Here is a 21,391-nt window from a genome sequence, read left to right as displayed (position 1 = left end):
GTGGTTATGAGCCATTGTGTGCTGGTAACCTACTGGGTTTTCCACAATAGCAACAAGTGCTCTAGACCTAAGTTGTCTCTCCAGCCCCAGAGTGCAGTTGTTATGTAGAGTAGTGAAACTACATCAGAGTACTCCAAATCTTTATATTGCGTCTTTAGGAAATAAGGGCATGATCTCCATCACTTTGATGTGCCAACCAGGGTGACTCAGCAAGTGTTAGTTTTCTTCCCATCTTCTGTCCAGATATATCTGCAGGTGGCTAAGAGCATGGGCTCCTGAGGCAGACTTATAGTCTCATTCTGGATCCCTGTATTTGTCTACTGGGAGGTACTAGAGTTTATTAACTTCATTGTGTTTCATATTGTATAAAATAAAAAGACCTTCCACAAAGTCAGTGCACAAACAATGGTCAAGAAAAAGTTTTAATTCCTTTGTGTTAGCTCACAAAATAAAAATGACCTTATTGGGCTGGTGAGATGGCTCAGTAGGTAAGAGCACCCGACTGCTCTTCCGAAGGTCCGGAGTTCAAATCCCAGCAACCACATGGTGGCTCATAACCATCCGTAACAAGATCTGACGCCCTCTTCTGGAGTGTCTGAAGACAGCTACAGTGTACTTACATATAATAAATAAATAAATCTTAAAAAAAAAAAAATGACCTTATTGGACTTTAATCAGTACAAGGCATTCATCCATAAGAAGTGTTAGCACCCACAATGTGATGGACAAGTACCACTTTCCTTTTTTAGAAAATAAAAAAGTTCCTAAAAAGTTCCAGTATTTGCCTGGTGTGAACAGCAAAGACCAGTTTCAAACTCAACCCTTCTTGGCTCTAAGGCCACCTTCTTTGCTTAAGGAGTTCTGTTTGACTTAAGAATTTAACTCATTAAAAAAAAAAAAAAAAAAAAAGAAATAAAAAGAATTTAACTCATACCCAGCAGTTCTAAAAGAACTTTCCCCAACAGAAAAGGTAACACTTCTATTTTTCCTTTTATTTGTTTCTTTCTTCCTTCCTTCTTTTTTTTTCCCCTCTGTGTACCCTGGCTATCTTGGAACTCCCTCTGTAGACCAGGCTAGCCTCAAACTCAAAGATCCACCTGCCTCCCAGAGCACTGAAATTAAAGGTGTGTACCACCAACAATCTTAAACATCTAAGCCAGTGTTTCTCACCCTCCCCGATGCTGTGGTCTTTTAATACAGTTCCCCATGTTGTGGTGACCCCCAACCATAAAAATTTTTCCCCCCGAGACAGGGTTTCTCTGTGTAGCCCTGGCTGTCCTGGAACTCACTCTGTAGACCAGGCTGGCCTGGAACTCAGAAATCCACCTGCCTCTGCCTCCCAAGAGCTGGGATTAAAGGCGTGCGCCACCACTGCCCAGCTGATAAAATTATTTTTGATGTTACTTTATAACTGTATTTTGCTACTATTATGAAGTGTAATGTTTTGGAGACAGAAGTTTGGCAAAGGGATCCACTGATCTGAGCCATCTTGTACAGCTGACACTAGCTTTAGGAAAGGCAGGTCCCAGGGGTTCTCTGTGTGGTTCCAAGCCTATGCTTGTGTGGCCTTTAACCTTCCACCCCTGTCTTGTCCTGCTGTTACTCGCCATGTCTCGTGCCCTTCCTCCTCATTTCAGAACTGTTTCAAAAACCAAGTTAATCAGAAGATATCACATGGTCCCACTGTTATTGTCAGAACTTCTCAATAACTCATACTCAATGTGTGGAATTTCAAGGTAATGAAAAATCTAGAAATTTCAGCTCATCAACTTAAAATCCTTTCTAATATTCAGTTCTTGCTTCCAAGTAGTAAGATAATAGGGAGAGCCACCCACTCCAGTGTGACTTTCTTTACTTAGCATTTTACAGTATATTTAAGGAATCTATTATGGTTTGACAGTTTCTATTATGGCTTTGTGTGTTAGAATCTTGGTTTTCAGTAAAGTGTGTGAAGCCTAGTAGGAAGTCTTTAGATCACTAGGGACAATAACTCTGAAAGGAATTAATTATCATGGGACCCCAGCAAATGCCCACTGAGAACAGACTGTTAAAAAACTGAGCAAGGGGGCCCCTCCCCGGGCTCTGGCTTCCGGGGATCTTTAACATTCACATGCTCACACCATGATGTGATCTATCATGTTGGTGGGCTCTTTTATATTCAATATATTCCATCTCAGGAGGATTTCAGTCAACATATGATATGACCCCAGTCCTAGTGAACCTGTCTCGGGTTCTCGGGTTCTAAGGTTTCCTCTGAGAAGATAGGATGGCAAGCTTCCAGACACTCTACTTACTGAAAACACTTTTCCCCACATGCATTACAATGCATGTCCAAGCACAGTGGTTGCTCCTTATCCCTTTTGTCATAGCAGACTAGTGCCTTAAGTGAGTTTATTAAGAATTTTTTTAAAAAGATTTATTTATTATTATACATAAGTACACTGTAGCTGTCTTCAGATGCACTAGAAGAGGGCATCAGATCTCACTACAGATGGTTGTGAGCCTCCATGTGGTTGCTGGGATTTGAACTCAGGACCTTCGGAAGAGCAGTCAGTGCTCTTACCCACTGAGTCATCTTTCCAGCCCTATTATGTGGAATTTATTCCGTGGAGTATGCAATGGGGAAGGTCAAGCCTGGGCTTCACAGCAAGACCCTGTCTTAAAGGACACAGGTACAAGATGTCCTAACAGCCATAAATTTTACCCCACAGAGCTTACACAAACAACAAACAAACCCTCAAAGACTGAGGGATTACTCTACAGAGTACAATATAACCTCCTTCATTATTTACATTCCACTCTGAAATGACAGGCCTTTTGATGTCAGCTACATCATAACACACCAGGAAGAAAGTAATGGATCCAAACTCTTCCAACTGTTCTAACAGAAAAGGCTCCTACTTCTCTTAAAAGGCAGGTTGTGATATGAACACACTAGATTTGCATGTAAAATCACTCATACATCATAAATACACCCAGTATTTAGAAGCATGTCGACTCAGTGACAAGCACCATCCTTGGGGGTGTCACAGAGCTCCGGATCACTTACAGCTCTGACTCGAAGGAGATGGGAGATGACAGACTGCAGCTCATCACTGTAGTGCCTCAGCTCAGTAAATCTCCTGAAACAGGAAGCAAAGCTGCACTTAAGAAAACAAGCAGTCAAATGAAAAAAAAAAAAAAAAAAAGAAAAGAAAACAAGCAGTCAACATTTGTTTCTACACAAAATGGCAATTCCTGAGAATAATGAAACTCGTTCTATCTAATCACATCCTGTCCCTTAACATTACAAACCAATGTAAACAGAAAACTATTCTAAAATAAAATAGCATCAAATGCATATACAAACTGAAAGCCAAGAAAAGATACAAAAAGGGACTGAGGTAGAGATAAAAATCTGTGGGTATAGAAAATGATTCTGAAAACTAAACAAAACAGGAAAAGTTTATGGTGCTGAAAAATATATACTGCAACTTTAATAGTTGTCTCTAACGTTCTTATATTCTTAATGGTTCTCAGTAAACTTTATTTCCAATTCTCCACAAAGACCCCAAGCTTGTTTAAAACAGACTTGTCTGTTTTACTCTATGTGAATGTTGGTGTACACCTCTTGCACCCTCAGTGCCCATGGAGCTTAGAAGAGGACATTGGCTGCCTTAAACTGGAGGGAGCTATGAGTGGTTGTAAACCATTATGTGGGATCAATCTTGCATCCCTCTGGAAGATCAACAAGTGTTCTAACCTACTGAACCATCTTTCTAGCCTGAAACCACGATTCTGATGTCACTCTCCACACAGGTAACAGAAGCCAACCTGGGGGAAAACCTCACTTTCATTTCTGCCAGTCAATTTAAAGCTTTCTCAAAGTCACATTTCTTTAGATACAGTTTCCATCCTGTTCTCTAGATGTTATGCCTCATGCTACTTCCCGACTTCTTTCCACCACTGTTAACCCACTGTACCATAGTCACCATGGAGGCTCTCCTGTAGCACTCCCTTTCTTCAACCATATCTAAGAATTCCCAAAATGTGCATTTTTAAAAACTACTGAGAGGGGCTGGGGAGATGGTTTTAGTAGGTAGAGAGCTTTCCAGAAAAGCAAGAGTAGCTGAGTTCAAATCCCCAGCACCTACCTAAAGTCAGGCATGGCTTTCATGTCTGTAACTCTAGCGATTGTAGGGCGGAGACGGGCGGGTCCCAGAAACTCATTGGCCAGCTAGGCTACCCAGATGGTGGCTTCAGGTTCAATGAGAGACACTGTCTCAGAAAACTCAGGTGAAAAGCAATAGAGAAATACCCGCATGTATTCACGTACACCATGTACACACACACATACGCTACTGAGATCTCTGCACGAGAGCTTACGTTTACAATTCCTCAGCTCTTGGGAAGCTAAGACAGATGGCTCACTGTGAATCTGAGGCCAGCGTAGACTACAGACTAAGGTCCTGTCTTTAAAACAACAACACTAAAAAACCCAAGTCAAAGCCACTACTAGGGTCTCTCACTGGGAGTAGAGTGTGAGGAGCCACAGACAGAGATCACTGGCACTCAGGTCTGATTAAAACAAGCTCACCCCAGGATTCCAGGTGCTGGGTACCCTCAGGTTACACTCTGGAAAGGCTCACAGTGAGAATGCAAGTCGTAGATTCTCAGCCATGTTCTCACTAATCTTTCAATAAATATTCATTCCGTGGCTTGTTTTTATGACCTTATGTTTATGATTATGAATTACAGTATGCCACCACATTCTAAATTCCTACCTCCAACCCGGAACTCTCTCCTAACCCCAGATCTAAACCACCCCCCCGAATAGCACTCTTACAGTTACTTACATATCCAAGCCTGACCTCTCTTTCCCTACCTCACCCCATATACACTCCAGGCTCCCCAGCAGTCTAACAGAGTGGAGCCTGAGAGCTATCTGCATGTTGTCCTTATCTCCCCAGCCCCATACCTTCTCCTTACACTAGCCTGTATGTTCTACTTCTTAAACATTGCTGAGGTCCACTTGACTGACCCAGCCTCTCTGCCAGTCCCTTAGGTCAGTATCAGCAGTATCGTCTCTCACCTGGAATTCTTACTGCCCTGACTGGCCTCCTAGTCAGCTCACACATTCTAATTTGCCCACTCTGCTTGGAAAGTCTTTCTAAGGTCAAAACCAATATAATTCCTCTGCTTTTAGGCACATATCTTTCTAGTTCAGATTAGCCACTGATCCTGAGACAAAACCTAAATTCTCTTTTTAAAGATTTATTTATTTTTATTATTTATTTTATTTTATTGTTGTTTTTTGTTTTTTTCGAGACAGGGTTTCTCTGTATAGCCCTGGCTGTCCTGGAACTCACTCTGTAGACCAGGCTGGCCTCGAACTCAGAAATCCGCCTGCCTCTGCCTCCCGAGTGCTGGGATTAAAGGCGTGCGCCACCATGCCAGGCTTTAAAGATTTATTTTAATTGTATATTTATGCAAGCAACTGAAGAGGTCATAATTGTTGGATCCCTCTGTAACTGGAGTTACAGGTGGTTGTGAGCCACTTGACATAGCTGCTGGAAGCCTAACTTGGGACTGCTGGGGAGCACTAAATACTATTAACTGTTGAGCCACCTCTCTGACCTAACACCAATAATGTAGGTTAGGAAACTACAGAGCCCCTGCATACAGTTACAATGGCTCATCCAGTCAGAAGCTGCTGGCCAGCCTGAGGCAATCCCACTGGATCGAACAGCCTCTGCTACAGACACTCCTCTCAAGGCAGTACTTCCGGTCTGAGAAACAGTCTTGGCATTAAAGGGCCAAAAGCAAGGCTGTCGCTGACTCAACCTGCACTGGAAAGACTACACCCCAGCAGAGGCAGGAGACTGACTCTATAGTTTTGCTTACATTCGTAGGATAAAAACCTTAGACGTTTGAGATACCGCACTCTAGGGAGAACGTGAGAATGGACGGACAGTGACAGAGAATCTTCACTTTGTAATTCTCCAAGTACCACAGCCTACACATACACACTGTACAGTGCACAATCAAACCGTCTTTAGATGTCTACATTGAATTTTAAAAAGGCATTTTCCTAAACAACTGTGAACTGCTTTCTTTATTCAGAGCCAATGCTTAGTTAGTAGCATTTCCTATAGAGGCTAATAACTGCACTGAAGTGTTAGTGGATAGAGGCTGGGGGTAAATTGTTAAACTCTGTCAGTCCTTGGTCAGATCTTATTTGTTTGTGTTCTGTTTTTTGAGACAAGGTCTCACTATGTAACCCTGGTGTAGACCTAAGTTCTGGGATTAAAGGTATATACCTATGTATAGCCTTGATCAAATCTTGTGCTAAGGACTAGGAGTCAGAAATCCTTTACGGTTAGTTCCTCTAGGCCTGATTCCCTAAGGGCCTTTCCTTTTAAATCAGGCCTAACTATAAAGTTCTTGCTGTCCCATTGGGCTAGGAGAAATTTCACAAGACAATAAACTGTGGAAGGTGCAGTCCACCAAAGTCCACCAGAGGTCCTAACATGCCCGGTGACAGACTGTCCAAGGCACACCACTCTTTCACCAGCTGAGGGACAGAATGCTATGCTTCCTTTTAAAGGACAGGGGGGTTAGGGAGGAAACAGTATCCCCATGGGATCAATGACATCACTAGAGCCAGCATTAAGATTCTAGACCCATAGAGATGGTCAGAACAAAGCCAGCATCTTCAGAGAGACCAGATACTGGGAATGGTAGGACTTAAAGGTGAAACTAAAGAATCCATCAAGCCTTGCACAGCGGTATGTAAGAAATAGAGGCAAGGATCTTTCAGAAATGAGATCTAGAGTCTTTGGCAAAGTCAAAATCCAGCACTGTCCGCACATCAAAATAAGAACCGTCTCGAACCTAAGTGACATGGCATTGTTAGAGACTGAAGAAGCACACACAGTAATGTCTGAATGCATACTCTCACAACACCATGTCCAATCCCTGAATCTGAGGCAAGAAGAGCTAATGTGTAAACACAGATTCCAATGGAGCCTGTGAGCTGGGGCTGTCTATACCAATGCAACTTCTATTCCTTTCTAAACACTGCCTCAGTCATTACAGCCCACGCTGCCTTTTCTCTTCTCCATCCCTACATCCTCAGGCCTGCAGTCACTGCACCCTCTCAACCTGGACAGGTGCCCTAAGCAAATCTCACACAGTATTTTTGAGTCAGCTGTTATCTATTTTATATTGCTCTCCTATTTTCTTACGGTTTTGGTCTTCACTGTCTTAGCATACTGAAAGTATTAAGTCATACAAATTCTCTTATACTTTCTTCTTAAAACTTTTATTTTCTTTCTTTTTAAAGTCAGGCGTAGTAGTGTACAACTTTAATCCCAGCACTCAGTAGGCAGAGAGCAGGTAGATTCAAGGACAGCCTAGTCTATACAGTGAGTTCTAAGAACCAGATACATAGTGAGACCCTGCCCCACCTCAAAAATTATCTATTCATTTTATGTGTGTGTTTTCCCTCCATGTACGTGTGTGCACCATGTGTGTGGTTGGTGTTCACAGAGGTCAGACGAAGGTATGGGATTCCCTGGAACTGGAGTTACAGATGGTTGCAAGCTACCATGTGGGTGCCTGGGTACTGAACTCAAGACCTCTACAAGAGTTAACAAGTGCATTTCAGCCTGCGCTGTCTCTCCAGGCTGCACTTGCACCTTTACAATTTGTACAATCAACAATCACCTAAGAGAAGAACCCAACCAAAAAGAAGCTCAGTGTATGTGTTAGTGTAAGAAAGTGCAAATGTTAGACACATACTCATAATTAAAAATAATAAAGAAAAAAGAAACAAAAATTCAATGATTATCATTACCACTTCCTAATTTCCAAAACCTTAGAATATTCACTTATATTTTATATTCAAATTTTATGTTAAAAATGAAGACAAGCTACAGAATTAACTTGGTAGCAGAGGGTCTGCCTAGTACACAAGAGGCCCTGGGTTTCATCCCTACCACAAAATGAGTAAAACAGGGGCATTAGTGTTAATAATGTCAGCTTGTAAGTTATAATCAGACATGACCCGTCATCAAAACATGCAAGTTCATTTGATAGGCTTCATTTGATAAGAATTTAGCCTACAGAGAAATTAGTGCTGAAGGACTCAGGAGAGAAATCTAACCATCTCCTAAGCCTAAGGACATGAAGCTACAAACCGTCTCTAGAAAGCATGATTCCTGCAAAGGAGCATGCAATGAAGAGCCTGGCCCACCCACCAGATTCAGCGAGTGAGCAGACTCTAAATCTCTAGTATCTGTCTCATCCCGAGGAGTGACATCTGCTGACACTCAGCAGCTAGGGCAGCAGTTCCCCCCAAAGCTAGACTGATGGTCATGAAGTCAAGGACCTAAGAGACACAGCACCTCGGGGCCTTACACTTCCGGACTTATCCTCGGTGTTTGGCATGCTAACTAGACTGTTTATGAAAACATAATTTTCTTAAACTCTGCACATTTGATAAGCACCCAACCAAGAAAAATTACACAAAGTTACTTCTCTCATTTTTCCAATATCTTCAGCACTTAATAAACCTTTCTAGGAGAAAAAGCAATGGTCTTATTTTCTAAAACTTTAGACACAACCTTACACCCAAATTACACAATTTCAAAATCAGTTTTAGACTTTAAAAAGGTTTCACTAAATGTGAATTATTATTTAAAATATTCAGCAAATTAAGTGCATACATTCAGAAATGAAAAATTAAATAGATTGATAGGCACCATTCAAAACAACATTGCAAATGTTACTAAAGCAAAGCCTTACTTGTCTGGGTTTTTCACTCTGAATGTTGCATTAAGCGCTTTTAACCTGGAGTCTGCCTGGAAAAAATAATTTGTTGACTTAATACAATTGTATTTCAGGGTATAAAATTCAAACATTTTTACTTTTCCTTCAGAATTAAAGTGCTCAAGTACTTTTTTTATATCACTTGTTGTAAGCACATTAAACATATTGAAGAATAGTTTAGTAATTCTTTTTGAGAAAACTACATAAGTATGTTTATAAGTTAGAATGACTATTCCTCTATGAATGATGGCCTTCAGTGATTCCAAAGTACACCTGCAAACACCAATGTACCAGTAATGCCATCAGCTCTGCATGTGGTGAGGCACAGGACAAGTCTTACTTTTCTCGAAAGTCTTGCAAGAAAAGCAATGATTTGCCTGGGTCAGCTGTGACCCTGCTGCCTCATGAAGATCCTGTGCACTCTGAACGTAGTTCTCAGGTGGACTTCAAACCAACAGACCTTCATTTTCCTTATCATAATCAATGTCTCAGGGAAAAAAAAAATAATGCTCTGCTAAATAAAGCAAGCTAGACGGCATCATATTGCTATGTAGCTAGTTCATCTCGTGAAGCCATCCCTTTCTTTTTGTTGTTTTGGCTTTTGGGATAGGGCATCACGGAGCCCAGCTGCTGCACTCCTGACGCTCTGAGCTCTAGCTCCACAGCACTAGGACTGCAGGTGTGAGATGATGCGCCTGGCCTAGGAGATAGCATGTCTTCCTAACTTATTTCTAGATAAGTGTTCTCTAAGAAGAGACAGGGAGACAAATACTAAACAAGGATTTCATCTCATGAGATGTACTTAACATATTTAAATCCTAAATTTTTACAAAAAATTGAGCCAGGTATAGTGGCACACTCCTTTAGTCCTAGCACTGGGAAGACAGAGGCAGGTACACCTCTGTTTGTTTGAAGCCAGCCTTATCTAGATAGTGAGTTCCAGAACAGTGCTACATAGTGAAACCCTGTCTCCAAAATCAGAAAGAAAGAGAGAAGGGGGGGGGGGAGGAGAGAAAGAAAGAAAAAGAAAGAAGGAAAGAAAAAAAGAAAACTTTTTTTTTTTGCCTAAGGCACAGTGCTCATTGAAAATAGTAGTTCAACTATAAATCAATTTCAAAATGTAGTTTGGTTTTTAAAAAAATCTCTACCCTCATAAAGACTTAACATTATTCCAATTTCCAAACCACAATTTCAAATACTCTCAATTAGTAAAATGGAGCAGGCCAAAGCCACCAGGACTCCCTATCCCCTAAGAAAACAGAAACAATGTGATAATCCTGCTCCTCTAGACTTGGCTCCTGCAACACCAGAGCTAAGCTATGAAGACTGAAAATGCGTAAGGATTTATTTCTTTTATTTTTATGTGTATGAGTGTTTTGCCTGTGTGTATGTATGGGTACCACATGTGTACCTGGTGCCCAGAGACCAAAAGGAGTCTGGAACTGGAGTTACAGATGGTTTGTGAGCAACCTCTTGGGAGCCAAGAAAGGAACTGAGGCCCTCTGCAAAAGTAGCAAGTGCCCTTAATTGCTATCTCTTTAGCCTCCCCAGGCTCACTTTAAAATAAATAAGCTTATGTGTGGGGATGTCTTGCCTACATGCATGTCTAGCATGTCTGTGTACCATGTACAGGCCTGGTGCTTGTGGAGGCCAGAGGAAGGCGCTGAATCCTGGACTGGTTACAGGAAGATGTTTGTGAGCTACCACTTGGGTACTGACACTTGAAGTTGGGTCCTGTGGGAGAACAGACAGTGCTCTTAACCATAGGGCCAAGTCTCTAGTTATCCCAAATCTCATATTTGCTTATTTATTTTGAGGCAGGGATTCTCTGTATAGCCCAAGCTGTTCTCGAACTCAGAGATCTGCCTGCCTCTGCCTCTGCCTCTGCCTCCTGAGTGCTGGGATTAAAGGTGTATACCACCATGTCCCACTTCAAATCTCACCTTTTTTATTATTAAAGATTTATTTATTTATTTTATGTATATGACTACACTGTCACTGTCTTCAGACACACCAGAAGAGAGCATCAGATCCCTATTACAGATGGTTGTTAGCCACCATGTGGTTGCTGGGAACTGAACTCAGGACCTCTGGAAGAGCAGTCAGAGCTCTTAACCTCTGAGCCATCTCTCCAGCCCCAAATCTCACTTTTGATCCTATAATTTTTTCCTTTTTCCTTTTTTTTTTTTTTTTTCTCCCTCAGACAAGGTTTTCTCTGGCTGTTCTGGAACTCACTCTGTATTCCAGGCTGGCCTCAAGCTCACAGACATCTGCCTATCTGTGCTTCCCCAGTGCTGGGATTAAAGGTGTGCACCACCACTGACCAGCTGGAATATATTCTTAACAGACCACTAGCTTCCACCAACCCAAAGACTAAGAATGTCATCAAAAAGCATCTGAAGCCTACAGCACCCTTTCCTGGCTTTCCTGTCACCTGTCCACCTGCTGTCCCCACCAACATTTTACAAAAGGCACTAAGGTATGACTATCTTTTGTACAGTGACTATAAAATCCATGCGCTCTCCTTAGCACAACGTAGGCAACCTACTTGTGTTTCCAGGCCATGCTTGCTAGCGCTTGCCTCAGGATACTTTCTTATTCCTTTCTGAGAAAAAAAATTTGTTTTGTGTTGCTAGCCACTAGCTAACACACTGGCTAACACTCACCTTAAAGTGATTCTAGAAAAATGAACCAGCCTGGCGTGGTGGCACACACCTTTAATCCCAGCACTCGGGAGGCAGAGGCAGGTGGATTTCTGAGTTCGAGGCCAGCCTGGTCTATAGAGTGAGTTCCAGGACAGCCAGGGCTATACAGAGAAACCCTGTCTTGAAAAAAACAAAAAGAAAAATGAACCCTGCTGTCTCATTAACAATGATCATAGTCGTTTCTTTATGCTACTTATCACTCTTCAAATTATTTTTATTGAAATAATTTACCATCGTTTATCACATTACACGTTCCTTAAGAACATGTCAGTCAGGCTGGCGAGATAGCTCAGCGGTTAAGAGCACTGAGTTCAAATCCCAGCAACCACATGGTGGCTCACTACCATCAGTAATAAGATCTGGCTCCCTCTTCTGGGGTGTCTGAAGACAGATACAGTGTACTTACACATTATAATAAATAAATCTTTAAGCCATGGCCTGCACAGCACTTAAGAGAGTGAGTACTTGCATTCTGCAGGAACTCAGAATGTGGAATCTCAGAGACTAGCAGAGGCCCACACCTTGTCTTTGATGCTCCAAGCAATAGGAAAGGTTTAGATTCTTCTCAAACAGCCTCTATACATGTAAGACGGGGGCCCACACAACAGTGAGTATTCTTATAACAAAGTTAACTGAATGTCTTCACTGAACTAGTTTATGTGCTCTTTGCTCTGATTCCACTCAGTTACATACCATGAGTATTTACACAAAGATACTGAACTTGCTTTTCTTGCCTGGTACATCACCATCATCATCATCATCATCTTCTTCTTCTTCTTCTTTTCCCCCAAAACAGGGTCTCACAATGTAGCTCTGGCTGCCTTGAAATTCATTATGAAGACCAGGCTAGCCTCAAACTACTCCTGCCTCTGCTTCCCACATTGGGATCAAAGATGTATACTAGTACAGCTGGCTATCATTTATCTTATAGTACATACAGGTCCAGCATCTCTTATCTGAAATGCTTGGAGCTTTATATTGTCTTCAGACTTTGCTAGCTGAGTATCCCTTAATGTAATATGTAATACAAAAGACTCCCAAACCTAAAGCTGAATGATACCACTAAAATGTTTTAAATTCAAAACACTTAGTACTTGAGAATATTTCAAATGTTCAATTTAGGAATATTCTTTATTTTAAAAATTTGTGTTATGTTTGTCTACCTGACTCACATGATTAACACGGAGAAATCTCTCTCCGCCTGTGATAAGCTGTGCTAGCTGTCCCTCAGGAAGGTCTGGAGAGCTCCACATCTTCACTGCTGAGCTTTCTCATCTTCAGGCTACGGTCTCTTTTCCAAACCCCACTGCTAATGACTGTGAAGCTGCCTCACTAGCAGAGCCCATTTCACAGTGACTCCTACTTCTCTTCACACTGGGTCTCATGTTGCAGAAGCACCCCAAAGTCTCACCCTTTAGCAGACCAATGTTGGAAAAGCCAAGCATGGGTTTCCTAAGTATCTTGTGTCACAGGTAAGCAAATGTGGGAGTCAGAGAACAAGTGAAGTGCATACTAGTATACTGTAGGAAAAAAATCTTAAGCTGCATTTAAATTACTGATTTAAAGTGTCTTCTGGTAGAATTAAGAAACTGTCTATTGCAGCCCAAACAGCATTAAAACTACACAAATCAAAAATGACTCGAGTGTGTCTCTGAAACCCTGTTAATGATATTAGATGCAAAGCTGATTCCCATCATTGCTTGTCATCTCCAGTAAGTGCATGGGGCCATGCTTGGAACTGAAAGGGACGTGAGAGTTAGCCCATTGACTATCCTTACCTTCAGCTGAAATCCAGTCTCATTCACAGTCTCCTTCCAGTTACCTTCCTAAAAATCAAAGTCAGTTTTAGACACCATTACTGCAAAACCAACCAAACAATACATAACATTCCACATTAAATAAACTGAGTATCTATCATTCTGTTCTTAATTCAAGTGATATCGGAGAGGTTAAAAAAATTCTCTTTACTTCGAAACTAAACATACAAAGAAGACTCCAAACATTTAAAAAAACACATGTCTGAGATTTTAGACACCTGGCCTCCTAACACTAAAGATTAAGTTTTTTGCCAACAAGAGCCTGCCGACAGGAGCCTGATATAGCTGTCTTCTGCGAGGCTCTGCCAGTGCCTGGCAAATGCAGAAGTGTTTGTATTTGCCATCTATTGGATGGAACACAAGGTCCCCAGTGAAGGAACTAGAGAAATACCCAGAGAGCTGAAGGGGACTGAAGCCCCATAGAAGGAACATCAATATGAACTAACCAGTACCCTCAGAGCTCCTTGGAACTATACCACCAGTCAAAGAAAACACATGCTGGAACTTGTGGCTCCAGCTATATTTGTAGCAGAGGATGGCCTAGTCGGTCATCAGTGGGAGGAGAGGCCCTAGGACCTGTGAAGGCCAGGACCAGGAATGGGAGTGGGTGGGTTGGGGAGTGGGGGAAGGGGAAGGGGATAGGGGATTTTCGGAGGAGAAACTAGCAAAGGGGATAACATTTGAAATGTAAATAAAGAAAATATCTAATAAAAAAAAAGTGTTAAGTTTTCCCCAGCTTTTCTAAAAGAAAGCCACATAGCAAAACCCAATCCTTGTTAAAAAAAAAAAAAAAAAAAGATTAAGTTTTTATTTGGGTAATTGTAACAAAGTCTTTAGCATCCTTAAGTATAAAAATTTAGCTATGATGGGGCTGGAGAGATGGCTCAGTGGTTAGGAGCACATTCTCTTTTTAGCAGAAGATCCAGGTTTAGTTCCCAGTGCCCACACTGTGGGTTAGCATAGCTAACTCCAGTTCCCAGGGATCCAACCCTGATTCTGACCTGCACACACACAGCACATACACACACATACACACACACACACACACACACACACAAAATAAGTAATTTTTTTACAAGCTTAGATATGGAGCTGGTGATATGGCTCAGTATCTGGGTAAAGCATTTGCCACGCTAGACTGGCAATCTAAATTCAAATCCAAGAACCCATGTAAAGGTCACAGAGGAGGTCAACTTTACAGAACTGTCTCCTGACCCCCACATGTATGCCATGACAGGTGTGTGCTTCCCCATAGCACACTCATGAGAATACATGCACACTAATAATACATAAATTAAATGACAATCGTAGTTAATGACATAATCCAATAACTCAAATTTCAAACCAAACCAAACACAATAACCTGCCTATCAAAAGCTGATTCAGAAGAACCTTGAGGATTAGCATTTTATAATTTTTTAAAAGCCTAACTCTAATGAATATTTGTTTTCTAATGAATATTTTTAAAAGACTAATTAAAAGAAAAATACCTGGGTTAAAAACGCATAGAAGATTTTGTCTCTACAAAGGACAGGATGTGAAGCGACCCTCAAGAGGAAGTTTTCTAAGCCCACACGTCGTCTCTCCACAAAGTCTGGGTCCATGTTGTCAGCAGAGAGTTTATGCCACACGAACTCTGCCTGGGTAAGCAAAGCAACCGTGAGGAACGGGCTCAGTACAGGGACTCACTCAAAGCTCTTACCCACTGTCTCAGCCAGGGTCATCATTGCCACAATGAAACACCACGGCCAAAGAAACTTGGGAGGGAAGGGTTAATTTGGCTTATACTTCCATATTACTGGAAGTATCGTCAAAGGAAGTCAGAACAGGAACTCAGACAGGACAGGAGCCTGAGGCAGCAGCTGATGCAGAGGTCATGGAGGGTGCTGCTTACTGGCTTGCTTCCCCTGGCTTGCTCAGCCTGCTTCTTACAGAACCCAGGCCCACCAGCCCAGGGATGGCACCACCCACAATGGGCTGGGCCCTCCCTTCTCAATCCACATCAGTCACTAATTAAGAAAATGCCCCATAGGCTTGCCTACAGTTTGATTTTCTAGAAGCATTTTCTCAATTGAGGTTCCCTTCTCTTGGATTACACTAGCTTTTGTCAAGTAACTATGAAAATAGTCTGCACTCTCTCATAAAAGAACATTCTCTTTACAACAGGAGGAGACCATTAAAGAAAATCACAAGTGATCAAAATGCAGAGGAGTGAGCCTGTGTGCCTAAGGGAACATCTGAGCCAGAGACCGAAGTCTGCTGGGAGACTGCATCTCCCCAGAGTGATAGGGAAGCTACACCTATGAACCTGACTGCCTAAACACGAACCACACAGGGACCACACTAAGAACAGACTAGCATGGAAAAGGGAAACCTTATGGGGCCTCAACTCTATGTAAAAACTGTGGGCAACTAATAAATGCTAAAAATGGGAGAAAGAATCTTTCCAATGGAAGAGCCCAAGTGGTTACTCAGTACCAAATGAAATCATATACATAGAAACAACATTATAGAGATTGAGCAAACTGTATCTATATGTATAGCAGAAATATATATGGGAGGGCTGGAGAGATGGCTCAGTGGTTAAGAGCACTGACTGCTCTTCCGAAGGTCCTGAGTTCAAATCCCAGCAACCACATGGAGGCCCACAACTATCCATAATGAGATCTGACGCCCTCTTCTGGTGCATCTGAAGACAGCTACAGTGTACTTAGATATAATAATAAATAAATCTTTAAAAAAAAAAAAAAAAAAAAGAAATACATATGGGGGACAGAGGCGGGTGGATTTTTGAGTTTGAGGCCAGCCTGGTTTACAGAGTGAGTTCTAGGACAGCCAGGGCTACACAGAGAAACCCTGTATTGAAAAGCCAAAAACAAAAAAGAAGGAAAACAAATAAATGAATGGCTCATTGCAGACTCCTCAGCTCCTCCTGCTGTCTATGTCTTACCCGCTTTTCTGGGAGAGGTGGCACAACAACATGTGGGTAGTACACTAGAAGGTAGTTTCTCAACAACTCGAACTCACTGTACCGCCTCCACAGTGAGTCTGTGAGCACACTCTGACCATCGGCATGCTCAACTGACCTGGAAAGGGACAAACAGCACACTGTTACTTAGAACACACAACACGACACCACCTCGTTCAAAACCAGCTGTGACACAATGGAGAACTTTCCATGTTTTCTTGCTTAGTCCTTACAACCCAGGGAAACAGGGAGGATGAAGATGTAGCTGACCAGATCCATCCAGTCCAAAGCTCCGGTGCTGGCTCCCTTCTGTTAGAGAAGACCCACCTCAACTCTTGAGAAAGAGCTATCTTAGAGACATTCTAAAAGCCCAAGTATAGTATTGATTTCACAACCTACAAGACATTTGTAATATTACTGCTACCACAAAGAGGGTACAACTTCATGACAAAGACTAAGACACCACAAAACCTCAGTTCAGGATATGAATAAATCAGATGGCTCTGAACACCAGGAGAGTCCACAAGAGCAAACTTAGTCTGCTCTGAAAGGGCATGAAAACTCACAACTTCTATTTGTTTTCCTTTTAAAGAGCCGGCAAGCACCTCGTGCTTTATCTACATAAAAGTCTCAAGTACAGATGGGAGAAAATGAGGGTAAAATAGTGGAAAGGTTATGTTAAGGCACTAAGGATTTCTGCTACCCTCAAGAATGCAGTATTTTGCTTGTTGTTTAAGGTGGGATCTCACTATTTAGTTCTGGCTGGCCAGGAACTCAAGAGATCCACCTGCCTCAGGGCACGTGCAAAGATAAAAAGAGTGCCACCACACCCTGCCACAGAAACATTTGAGGTAGTATCAAGACTTCCTTTTTGTTCCAACTATTCACTTGACAATAACTTATTTACCCTCTAAGAAATGCACATACAACCACAATGTGCACTTGTCCACTAGGACAAAGTGACAGAGAAGCAAAATCAGTCTTGGAACAGTTGTTTGAAAAAATGTGTCAGGCTCAGCATAATAGCTGCTCATCTGTTAGTTTTGGTTTTTAGATGGGTTCTACTATGCTGGCCTAGCTGGCCTCAAACTCCTAAATTTAAGTGATCCTTCTATATGGGCAGGTAGTAAATGAGGCCTTAGGTTAGTGAGAGAAAGAAAAGATATTAATGTTCCTGCCTTAGCCTCCTGAGTAACTAGATTTACACTACTGTGTAGACCTGGATGTCCTGGAACTCACTGTGTAGACCAGGCTAGCCTCAAACTCACAGAGACTCACATGTCTCTGCCTCCGGAGTGCCGAGATTAATGGCATGTGCCACCTCCCTCAGTTACCAATGTCTCTTTTCAGAAGACTTATTTTACTATTAATTATATGTGTCCTTGTGTGTATATGCCATGTGAGTGCAGGTGTTCTCAGAGGCCAAAGGATTGGATTCCTGGGAGCTGGAGGTACAGGCAATTGTGAGATGCCTGGTGCAGGTGCTGTTAAGTGAACTCTAGGTCCTCTGCAAGAGCAGTATATGCTCTTACAATTAACCTATCTATCTAGACCTACACTATTGGTCTTAGCAATTATTGCTTGTTTTCACCATTACTGTTTTGAGACAGGATATGTGTATATATATATATATATATATATATATATATATATATATACACACATATGTATACATACATACATATATACATATATACACATATACATACATGTGTGTGTATATTTGATATATACACACACATATATATATCCAAGGATGGTCTTAAACTCCTGGTCCTCTTGCTCTTGGTGCTAGTATTACAAGTGTGCACCACTAGCCTATGTGTAAGTAGTAAGTAAATAAATAAACAAATGTATATATAAACACACACACACATATATATACACACACATATACATATACACACATATATGGCTGGGCATGATAGCACAGATACAGATACAGGAGGTGGATCTCTGTGAGTTCCAGGCCAGGGTGGTCTATACAGCAAATTTCAAGACAGCCAGGGCTACATAGAGACCCTGCCTATTTATTTAAAGGAATAAACAAAAAACCAACAATAAATAAACAAATATAGTAAGCTTATTACTAAGCCTATTAATTACATATTACTAAAAAGACAACACAATAAGAAATATAAAACACAGCCGGGCATGGTGGCGCATGCTTTTAATCCCAGCACTTGGGAGGCAGAGGCAGGCGGATTTCTGAGTTCGAGGCCAGCCCGGTCTACAAAGTGAGTTCCAGGACAGCCAGAAACCCTGTCTCGAAAAACCAAAAAAAAAAAAAAAAAAAAAACACAATTTTAAGTTTCCAACTTTAACATGAAATATTTAATTTTATCTCAACTTACAAGCAAATGTTATCATTGGGTTTGCCTTCCAAATTAGAAGACTTTAATAATGGCATACTGTTTCCAAGACATTGAAGCATTCCCACATGTTCTAAAAGACAATTCTATCTTGAAACAACATCCTACCACAAGAACCAACCTCTGAAGGAAATTACAGCTATTCAGCCTCACTCTGCTGAACTGTTAGAAAACCTTTCCATCTAATATAAGCCCATCCTTACAACCCACCGTGTCTCGATGAGGTAGGCAGTGTACGTTTCTTGCATGTTCACGGCGTTTCTTCCAGTTCTCTTCTCTGCTTCTGAAACACTGATTTCTATTTTCTTCAACCAAAAATTATTTCCCGTCATCTGGATAAATAAATAGATAAATAGATAGATAGATAAATGGAACAACAAAAGCCCTTAAAGATGGTACTGATAGATGAGGTAAGGGGGGTGAATGTGATCTATTGACAGTATAACAAAACCCCATTATTCTGTGCAATTAATATAAGATAGTGAAAGTGATATTGGGAAACCCACAGCCATACTAATAATACTCAGTACTGGTGAGGGTTGGTATTCAGTCACAGGGCAAACAGCTGAGGCACATATTTTACATAGCAAAGCAGATCTGACCTCCAGGTTACCACTGCATCCCCTAGTCCCTACCTGTTATGAGGCATGGCTGGCATATTCTGCCCTCTCCCCTGAACTTACCAGCCCAAAGGCTGGGCTTTCCTTTCTAATGCAGACATTTTGGTCTTCCCTCTCTCCCTGTGTGGTCATGCTCTTTCTCTTTCTCCTACCACTCAGGTCTCCCTTACCACAACAACCCTAGCCCCGTTCCCGGAGTCCAGTGTACCCACCCCAAGAGCAGATTCCCAAAAAACCTGCATTTATAGACTTTAATTTGGTCTGAATTGGCTATTTCACCATTGGGGAATAACTTATCACCAAATATTTCAAGATGGTTTGTGGGCTCAATGGGTACAGTGCTTGCCATGCAAACATGAGGACCTGCGTTTGGATTCCAGGTCCCAGGTAAAGCTGCCTGAGGCAGCATATATCTGTAACTCTAATGTTCCTTCCATGGCACAAAGGGACACAGTGACAGGAGAATTCCCAGAAGCTTGTGGGCCAACTACCCTAGCCTATGCAACGGAGAACTATGAGACCAAGGTTATCCTCTAACCCCCACACACATGCACCACAAACACACATACAAATACATTATCTGAGTTGCTATGGATTACTAAATGACAACAGCAAATGGCAATATCTCTTTATCAAAACAACTGCAGCACATCAGCTTCTTTTTTTGTGTGTTTGTATTGTTTTTTGTTTTTTGTTTTGTTTTTGGTTTTCGAGACAGGGTTTCTCTGTATAGCCCTGGCTGTCCTGAAACTCACTTTGTAGACCAAGCTGGCCTCGAACTCAGAAATCCACCTGCCTCTGCCTCCCAAGTGCTGAGATTAAAGGCATGTGCCACCGCGCCCGGCATAGCACATCAGCTTCTTGAGAGGTATTTTAATGGTTATCATACATTTAATGTGTAAGCAACCAAGAATAAATCTATACAGGAACATATAAGAAAAAGTCTTCAGATGGGGAGCAGCTAAGAGATAGATTCCTGCTTACCTAATGTTTGAGGCTCTAAGTTCAAGTCTCATCATTATAAAAACAAAAATCTTTAGGTTATATTATAAACTGAGGATTCTGGGGAGACTAGTAGATTATCAAGTACCAAATATCTACTAACCCATCAACACAATACATGCATAGATTCTGTCTACAAAAGTATTTGCAGAGGTTTGGGAGTCATCTCATGGTGGAACCCTTGTCTAGCCAGCACAAGGGCCTGGGTTCCATTCTATCTTAGTGAGGTTACTATTGCTGCAATGAAAACCTTGACAAAAAGCATGTGGAAAGGGAGTGGGTGCATTGTATTTTGCTTACACTTCCTTATCAGAGTTCATCATCTAACTGATACACACACACACATGTGCATAACCCCTCATACACACATGTGCATAACCCTCTCATACACACGTGTGCATAACACTCTCACACATGTGTGCATAACCCTCTCTAAAAAAAAAAAAGAGAGAAGACTCCTTTTGTGGATAGGTAGCAGAGGAGGGTATGTTAGAAAAAAATATAAAGATACACACATAAAAAAATGCCATGCCAGGTGGTGGTGGCGCACGCCTTTAATCCCAGCACTTGGGAGGCAGAAGCAGGCAGATTTCTGAGTTCCAGGACAAGGCCAGCCTGGTCTACAGAGTGAGTTCCAGGACAGCCAGGGCTATACAGAGAAACCCTGTCTCAAAAAAGCCAAAAAATAAAAAAAATAAATAAATAAAATAAAAAAACCCGACATAATGAAATTCATTATTTTTTGCATTTGTTACCTTAAAATTAATACATAAAAAGATCTGAAAACAAAGAGTACTTTCTTTTATATCTACTAGAAGAACTGCAAGTCTATATAAAAAGAACAAACACAAAAGAAGTGGTGGTTGACAGGCTTGAGAGTGTGTGTGTGTGTGTATTCTGATACTAATTCTGCTTTCTCAAGAGTGCTGCTCCATGAGCAGTCGATCATGTACTCAGGTGATCACATGTGAACCCTCTCCCCATTTTAATTGGTCAATAAAAGCCAGAGCCTATGACTGGGCAGTGGAAGGGATAGGTGGGACAGGATGTCTTTAAGAGGAGGGCAGGGAGAGAAAGGAGAATGTGAATGGAGGAG

At 41.6% G+C, this 21,391-nt stretch overlaps 1 protein-coding gene across 1 annotated transcript in view; it reads right to left on the bottom strand.

Moving 5' to 3' along the window:
• Positions 1 to 21,391, bottom strand: part of Snx4 (sorting nexin 4) — a 51,005-nt gene that overhangs the window by 18,351 nt on the left and 11,263 nt on the right. Inside the window, exons 2-7 of the mRNA XM_021209116.2 lie at positions 18,884 to 19,005; positions 16,284 to 16,419; positions 14,824 to 14,973; positions 13,295 to 13,342; positions 8,788 to 8,843; positions 3,050 to 3,122 (exon numbers count right to left, since the gene is read on the bottom strand). Of these exons, the coding sequence (XP_021064775.1) occupies positions 3,050 to 3,122; positions 8,788 to 8,843; positions 13,295 to 13,342; positions 14,824 to 14,973; positions 16,284 to 16,419; positions 18,884 to 19,005 (585 nt within the window). The remainder of the gene's footprint in view (positions 1 to 3,049; positions 3,123 to 8,787; positions 8,844 to 13,294; positions 13,343 to 14,823; positions 14,974 to 16,283; positions 16,420 to 18,883; positions 19,006 to 21,391) is intronic.

The sequence above is a fragment of the Mus pahari genome, chromosome 12, assembly GCF_900095145.1.
Source record: "Mus pahari chromosome 12, PAHARI_EIJ_v1.1, whole genome shotgun sequence".
Lineage (NCBI taxonomy): Eukaryota > Metazoa > Chordata > Mammalia > Rodentia > Muridae > Mus > Mus pahari.
Note: the sequence above shows the minus strand (reverse complement) of the source record. Positions and strands in the feature narration are given on the sequence as shown.